Consider the following 8,055-nt stretch of genomic DNA (forward strand, 5'->3'; position numbering starts at 1 on the left):
CGTGTGTGCTTGGCCAGAAATGCCCCAGAACTTGGAATTCTCCTTGCCCCTTCCCCTCTGGCCTCAGAATGTCTTAGAACCCGTATAACTGCAGCAGCCATTTGGGAAATGTGTGTTCTAGAGACCCTGGCGTTTTCGAGGCTCTGTGATGGGCCCCAAGGAGCCACAGTGCACGAAGATGAATGCGCAAGGCCATCTCTGCCCTCGAGGAGCTTAAATAGTCACTCAGGGCATTTGTTCTTGTACCAGCAAACAGTCTCTGGGGCCTCTGACGTGTCAGGCCCCGCACGGGCCACCATGGGGTGACTGGAGGCCACACGTTCACCAATGAGTATGAGGGGCTTCTAGTCCCACCCTGGGAAAGTGGGGGGAGCTTCCCAGCGGAGGAGACGCTGGCGCTCACAGGTCAGAGAATAAGTGGGCCTTTACCACTGAGCCACACGTGTATGACCATATTTCACTTTGACTAAACCACCATTTGTTCCAGCCTGGGATACAAAAGTGAGTAGGATGCAAGTCCATTCTTTATGAAGTCACAATGAATGGGGGAGAAAATCTGATGTGCTCAAGCAAAAACAGAAGTCCGTGTAAGAATAGATACGATGCAGTCCGGATGAGCAATCAACTCCAAGGGGGGGCAGAGGGTGTACTCACCCAGGGCTTCCTGGGACAGGTGGTGTCCGAGTGGGAATCACAGGGCACATAGGAATAGGACAGAGCGTTAGGTAGAAGCAGAAGATCAGGTCAGGGGAACAGCATGGAGCTATGAGACAGTCTGGGCTGACGAGGTGGTGAATACAAAGCAAGTGAGGTCTAGGGGAGGCCAGCTGGGAGGGGAGGGAAGGGCGATGGGCAGACCAGCACAGCCCATGGTGTACCCAGGTCTGGGGAGCAGGCCAGAGATCGGGAGCCTTGGGAGCTTGGGGAGGGGTTGGCAAGTCAGAGAGGCTTCTTGGAGAAAGCAGGTCTGTAAGGAAGGCTATGGGGGCTGTTCAGAGGGTGGGAGATTCATACCGCTGGAGCAAAGGCCCGAGGGCCGACGTGGATGAACGAGTGAACAAGAGCGCTCAGGAGTCAGAAAAGGCAGCAGCTGTGGGGCAGCCAGGCTAGCGAGGAGGTGGGGGGCCGGGGGAGGTGAACATCTTGTGCCTGAGAAAAGTGTCACCATTTCTGCCCAGGGGCCCAAGGGACCCTGCAGCCCATTCTAAAGCCCATTCTAGGAATCAGGGCAGGTGAAGCTCCAGCTCCCTCAACACCCCATAGCTTCAGGCCTCCCCCAGTGCCCCCTTCCTCTGAGCTCATGTCTCATTTGCCCATTCGCACACTCCTCTGTTGTGCACCCCCAGCTCAGGGGTGTGGGTCCTGCCATTCCACGTCTGCCACAGCAACTTCTGGGCCAGCTTGCCTTGTGAGACAGGGCCCCCACGCACAGGCAGCACGACGGGAACAAGTTGCTTCACCTCTCCAAGTCTCCGTTTTTCCATCTGTGAAATGGGTCTAAGCCCTACCCACAGGCTCGTCAGGAGGAGTCAAGGAGACCATCTCTAGAAAATGCCCAGCGCAAGGCCAGGTGCACGACCGATATTCGATCCAGGTCCGTCTCCTCCTTGCCTCATCTCGTCCTGCACAGCGGTCAAGCACACCGACTCTGGAGCCACACTGCCCGGTTCAAAGACGAGTTCTGCCATTTATTGGCGTGAGCTGTGTAACCTCGGGCAGATCACCTGTCCTCTCAGTGCCCGTCTTCCCATTTGTAAAGGAGTGTTATAATAATAGTACCTGCCTCAGGAGGTTGTTGTGAAGATTCAGTGACTGTATGTTAGGGGCTTAGAGCAGCACCTGCTGGGTAGTCACGTCCTAGGTGCTAGCCATTCCTAGACTCTGCATCCTGAGTATCTCGAAACATGCCCGGCACCTGGGAGATACTCAACAGAGATTTTTTGAGTGAATAAATGAAGAGATGAGGCAACACCATGATGCAAGGGAAGGCCTAGATAGGAAGTCACTCAACACCAATAAGTGAGGAGCTAAACCACCCCAGCCGATTAAGTGCCTTCCCCAAATAAAACCCAGATAATCCCCACACCAAGAGTTAATCCATACTCCTCAGGTCACTCAGGGTTACCACTGTATTTCCCCTCTTCCCACCCACCTCTTTGCTTAATCAAAAGTGGGAAGGAAGCGCAGGCACGGGGTGGCTGAGGGGAGCAGCCCTGGGACATTGTGGTGAGACCAGCACCCAGGGGCCGGAGGGGGCAAAGCCAGCACGGGCTGCCCCAGGGAGTAGAGTAGGGAGAGCCTGGGTCTCAGAACAGGGGAGACTCCGTGGATGGGGCAGACAGGACCACTGACCACAAACAACAGGAAGGAGCAGCAGAGAGGGCCACTGAAGGCCAGGCCAGAATTCTGCATGTCTCTCCAGCCAGCCAGCGAGCCAGCCAGCCAGCCAGCCAGCCAGCCAGCGGTCAGGCCCCTCTCGGGCAGGGCTCTGGCCAGCCTCCCAACCCCGCCCTCCTTGACCTGGAAGCTAGGGGCAGCCCAGACCCTGGCAGCTGCTGCCCTCTCGCGGCCGCTCTGAAGAGGTGCAATGCTCCCAACGCCAACCTGGGTGTTGACAGGAACTCGACCCCTGCAGCTGGTCTAGGGACCCCCCCCTAGAGACCCCCACGGGCCCATGGAGGAAGTTGGCCTCCCCAGGCCTAATCTGTTTACAGCTCCAGCTAATCCCCATGAGATTACTGTGCTGCCTGAGTTCCCTCCACACCTCTGCTCCCACTGGCTTCTACTTCCCATCAAGGTCCAACCCCATCTCCTCCTGACTATAGTCTTAGACTCTGACCCCACGCAGGGGTGCCCGCCCCCCCAGTCTCCCATCTGTGTTCTCAGAAGTCTCCAAGAGCTTCCTGTGACAGTACTTGCCACATCACAACTATATGTCAATGGCTACCTCTCCCAGAAGACTGGGTCCTTCTGGCAGTCTGTCTGTCCTTTTAGCCCCCATCCTAGGCCCGGACTGACCTACAGCAGGCTGTTTAATAATGTGTGCTGTGAGCACCAGGAATACAAACCAGGACAAACAGAACACTTCTATGTGTTTATTTACCAAAACATGCATAAACCTGACCTCATTCACCAACACAAAACATACAACCAGGACATACACCTACACACACACACACAAGGCCTTGGAGGAGGCTGTCAAGTACTTTGAAGGACAGGAAGGAATGAACACAGCTGGGTGGACTTTTGGTCTCACTTGCAAAGGTTTGGGAAGGACTCTGGTCCCACACACCCGGGAGGGTAGAAGGATGAGAAAGACAATAAATAGAATCCTGGGCCCAGCCTGCTTTGGTACGTTACAGGTATAGCCCTGTGCATGGCCCCAGCAGCACCTGGCCCTTAACGACACCAGGAGCCAGGAGGATAGAGCCTGAGCAGCTGGTGTAGGCAGGTCAGACGTGCAGCCAGAGGTCCCCTCCAAACAGCCCCCAGCGCCCCATAAGGCAAGAGGTCAGATTAGACCAGGCTCTGCAGACCCTAGCTGTTCATGTCTGAAGAAATGGTCTTTTTCCTTGTCCGAACCTTCAGGGAGCGCGAGGTGGTGCCCTGGGGGGGGAGAGAGCAGGTACCACCTGAGGAGGTCTAGGCCCGAGCGCCTGGACAGCCCACCTCCCTCGCGCCTTCCTTGCCACTGACCTCCCGCACCGGCGGCTTCCTCTTGACCACACGCAGGCTCTGGCTGCGGCCGAGAGGCTTCTCTCTGGGCCGGCTGGGTGGCTGGGGAACTGCCTCTGTGTCTGACCAACACTCATCGTCGGTGTCGCTGTCCTGCAGGCCCCCTGCCCGGTACCCTGTATAGAGGAGGGGGAGGCCGGGGAGGCAAAGCTGGGCATTTCCATAGTCTGAAGGCCTCGAGCCAAGCCAGGCCTTCTAACCGCTGGGGAAGCCACGGCTTGCACGGAAGCCGCATCCCCCTTGGAACAAACAGCGCCGGATTTCTCTCCCACTCACCGATGGGCGGCCTGCGGCAAGGTACTTGGTCCTCCAGGTAGAGGGGATCCTGGTAGGCGGGGGCAGGGGCATCAGGGATGGAGCGCAGGTCCTGCATGGAGAAGCTTCGCAGCCTTCCGGCCAGTGCGCCCTGACTCTGCAAGGGCCAGGGAGCCACCACGTCACCTGGAGGGATGGCGCAGGGGGTCCTAGCAGGAAGGGGGCTGAGCCAGGGCAGCTGCTCAGGGAAATGAAGGGGCCCAGGCCTCAGGACTGAAAGCAGCTCAGTTACCTTCTAGCCTGATGCCTTTGTGGCACCAACAGGAAATGAAGGCCCAGAGAGCAGGACCAACGGCTCATGATCACTGTCCCAGCCAGGGAAGTCTGAACTTCCAGCTCCATCCTCCTGCCAACACCCCACCCGTCACCCCTCACCCTGTTCCCTGGCATGCTCAGGTGCTTTCTCTCGGCTCCCTGACAGAGAGCTGGACGCCCCCAAAAGGCACTGGGAGTGGGAGGGCTGCTGGGAGGCTGGGACCCAGGGCACCTTGGTGGCAGCCTGCACAGCGGCTGAAGCAGCAATGTTGAGGCCCCGTCTCCCAAAGCTGAGCACCGTCTCATAGCTGCGCTCCTTGGCCTGCACGATGCAGGTGTCAATCTCCTGCGGAGGACGGGGAAGTGGGGGGGGGGGGGGGGAGTTCAGCTGGACAGTTGAGTCACTCCTGTGCTGCGGACCACGCCCCCCTGCCCACCCCGACCTACAGGGCACTGGCAACCACGCGGAGCAGGGCTCCCCACCCACCCATTCCCACACCTCCATGAGTGACCACGCGCATCCTCCTCCCACCATCCCCGAAACAACTTCCAGCTGGTGTTTCACACTCTCAAATGGTCATTCACATGTGCTCCCATCCGATCATCACGAGAGAGGAAGAAGGCTAGTTTCTGTCAAGGTCCCACAGCAAAACGGCAGCAGGACTCAGATTATCACCCAGCGTCCTGAGCCCGAGTCCAGGGCCCCTTCCTTCACACCCACCCCTATGTTTCCCTCCCTGACTCCCCCCAGAGTACCTTCTCATGACGGGACAAGGATGGGTGGACAAACTTGCGGTAAAGCAGGCTGGCCCCTTTGGTGTAAGGTGATAGCAACCACAGCACAAAGGCCATTTTGATCTCGTAGTAGAAAGGGAACCTGTCAGAGCACAGGGCGGCAAGGTCAGCCAGGCTGAGAGTGGGCTGTCACCTGCCCACCGCCCGCAGACCCCCTGCATGCATACCAGGAAATAAAGATGTCTGTGAAGGTCTCCACGGCCATGAACAGTGCAAAGACTATCCAGTACATCATCCACCGGACCTGGGGGGTAGGGGGGGTCAGAGGCCAACAGCTGAGCCTGCAGAGCCAACTCCCCTGTCCCAGGCTGACCCAGAGATTCCAGAGAGCCTGTCCTGCTGCATTCTCCCGGCACCTGGCTGGCCCTAGAGAGTTGCCTCTGAGAAACTGCCACTCATCTCTGTACCCACCCCCAAGAAGCTTCACCCACACGATTCTGCACAGGCACCCCAATAGCCTGCCTTCCAACCGCACCCACTCTGCTTAGGATATGCCACCTGCTTACGCCCCGGAGGAAGGGGAGGCCAGTTCAGACCCTCCCCACCTTGCCAAGTCCTACCATACTCCCAAGGTTGTCGTCCCACCCAATCTAAACCAAACCCTCCTGCCCACAGTCACACTCACATATTCACGAATGTTCTTGGTCTTCACAGCCTTGTAGGAAGCATAAGCTGGGTACAGCATCCCAAACACCAACCTAGAAGAGCCCATAAAACAGAAGGGGAGTATGAGGGGCATCATGTCCTCCTGCCCCCCACCAGGTGGCCACCTCCCTCCCAGGGGTGAAGTGGCAAGGGCCGATCCTGTTCTTCCCGCTTGGCTTGCACAACCTGTGCCTGAGTCAGTGCCCTGGAGGCCACCTCCCCACCCTGCTGTTTACAAACACCCCAAGCCTGCCCAGGCCTGCACCAGTGGCCTATGGGTGCATGATTGAGCAGGAGCACACACAGCCACACACAGGCGGGTGGGAGGCAGGCTTTGGAGCTGGTGAGAGCACCAGGCGGTCCCCTCCCATGGACATGCAATCAGGCTAAGGCCACCAGACCTGGCACTGCCAGGTTGCAGACAGGAATATTGGAGCCAGCTTTGGAATACTAGACGGTGAGAGGAGGACAGAGTGGGGAGGCTGAGGCCAGGGTGGTGAGTCATGTGACTGCTCAGATGGGAAGTAGGCACCTGGAATCTCCGCCCACAACGTGCCACACCACCTTGTGTTTGCTAAGGGGCTGCAGGCTGGCGTGAGGGCCTCTGTCCCACACGCCTGTCTGCAGTGTGTGGGACTGCGGCAGGGGTCGCCATGAGCCAAGGAGGCTTTGGGGGTGGAGAACAAGCAAGGGTGCCCGATGGCACGTGCAGGCCCGCAGGTCCGTTAACCCTTGTGGTGAGTGTTGAGGGAGCTGTGACAAAGCACAGAAAGCCCCCTTTCCCACTAGACGTTCCCATCTTCCACCTCAGGTGCGGTCTGGTTCCTGGGGGTAGAGGTGTATGAAAGCAGCCATACTCACACCACCAGGCGACAGATCATCCAGGACACCATCCTGCAGCCTCGGGACGAAGGGGGAACCCCCACAGAAGATGACCAGGGGGACGCTCACGCGGGGCTGGGATGGGATAATCAGTGGAAGTGCGGGAACCAGAGGGGCGCTCGGGCTGCCCCTTGGCAGAGGCGGAGCCCGCCGCCCCCTAACTGCGCAGTGCGCAGAGCCTGAAGAGTGGGGAGACCCGTGGGCTGAGGCGAGGAGGCCGGGGCTCGAAGGAACCGACTTGGGAGCGGGTAAGGGCGGGCACGTTCTTCCGCCCCGCCGCGCTCCGGGGCAGTTACGGCTCAGCCCCGCACTTCCTTCTGCGGGGAACCAGATGTTCGGCTCTCGCCGTGGCGCTGCTGCGGGTCCCGGGCGGCGGGTGGCGGTCACGGCCTTCGCTCGTTCGGGTCCCCGCGGTCTCAGGGTGCCCGGCCACCGGTACCGGCCACGGGGCGGAGTTTGCAACTCACTTGAAAGTTGCACGGAACTAGGCTCTGCCCAACCCCTGGTCGCCGGCGCTTGGCGCAAGCGCAGTACGGCCGCGGAGGGGGCGGGGCGAGGTCAAGGAAGCCAGGGGCCTGCCCCTTAAAGGGGCGATGCGCCTCCTGCCCGTGGATGGGGCCCATTAGGTTGAGTAGCCGCCCTAATTGGAAAGATTAGGGGGTGGGAAACGGCAACAAAAAAGGTGGGGAGGAGGAAACGAAGGAAACTCGGAGTCCAGAGTTTTCGCGGCTCTAACCTGGCTTCCCCCTTTACCTCGTCTTTCCCTTAGGTAAAATGGGAAAAGGCATGGGATGGGTGCAGGACCCCGCTTCCAGGCTCACGCACAAGTGGAAGGAGGCTTGGCTGAGCGCCAACAGATCCAGGTCTTGCAGCACTGGGTCAGGAGATGCGTAAGCGCCTCAAGGACGCTGAGTTGACCTAGAGTGAGAGCGGGAAGAAGTAGGAGAGGGAACCTGAGGGACTCATCACTCCCATGAGACTCACCCTGAAGAGTGGGTTTCAGGAGTTGACTTCTCTCTGGGATACCTCTCTATACCCCGCATATCTGGTGGGCTGACCGTGATGATTTGAGAGATTCTGGGCAGAGCCCCCAGCCACCCCCCTTTCTTCTTCACCAGAAGTTTGAAGTTCCACCTTTTCCTGTGAGTCAAGAGCACAAACATCCCTGAGAGCTGAATCCTATCGACAAGTGCCACTTTGTAGCTAATTTTTGTATGCAAGGTCTTGACCTTTACAAAGATCCTCCCTACCCCCCCCCCTTTCTTTTTTTACCATTTAGGAAATATATTCCCTGGGCCACATTGGTTGCTGGCTGATGGGTGGGTGATGGGTGAATGCTTGGCTTGATCAGTCTTCTGAGCAAGGCCCAGGAAGGGGAGAGGGAACAGAGAAGCTCCTCTAGGGGCAGATGTATAGGGGGAAGAAGGT

General features: G+C 58.5%; 1 protein-coding gene across 2 annotated transcripts; it reads right to left on the reverse strand.

Annotated features, from left to right (window-relative positions):
• Positions 1-3,091: 3,091 nt before the first annotated feature.
• REEP4 (receptor accessory protein 4) lies at positions 3,092-7,126 on the reverse strand. Of its 2 annotated transcripts, XM_032389134.1 has the most exons (8): positions 6,607-7,126; positions 5,726-5,798; positions 5,268-5,344; positions 5,062-5,182; positions 4,538-4,651; positions 4,012-4,147; positions 3,697-3,851; positions 3,092-3,606 (listed from the first exon to the last, which is right to left on the reverse strand). In XM_032389134.1, exons 1-8 carry the CDS (start codon positions 6,636-6,638, stop codon positions 3,538-3,540), a joined length of 777 nt encoding a protein of 258 aa, XP_032245025.1. In that variant the 5' UTR covers positions 6,639-7,126; the 3' UTR covers positions 3,092-3,537. The 2 variants fall into 2 exon arrangements, with proteins under 2 accessions (XP_032245025.1, XP_032245024.1); XM_032389133.1 differs by lacking the exon at positions 6,607-7,126 and having other exon boundaries at positions 5,726-5,965.
• Positions 7,127-8,055: the final 929 nt, after the last annotated feature.

This window comes from Phoca vitulina, unplaced genomic scaffold, assembly GCF_004348235.1.
Source record: "Phoca vitulina isolate PV1807 unplaced genomic scaffold, GSC_HSeal_1.0 scaffold53, whole genome shotgun sequence".
NCBI lineage: Eukaryota > Metazoa > Chordata > Mammalia > Carnivora > Phocidae > Phoca > Phoca vitulina.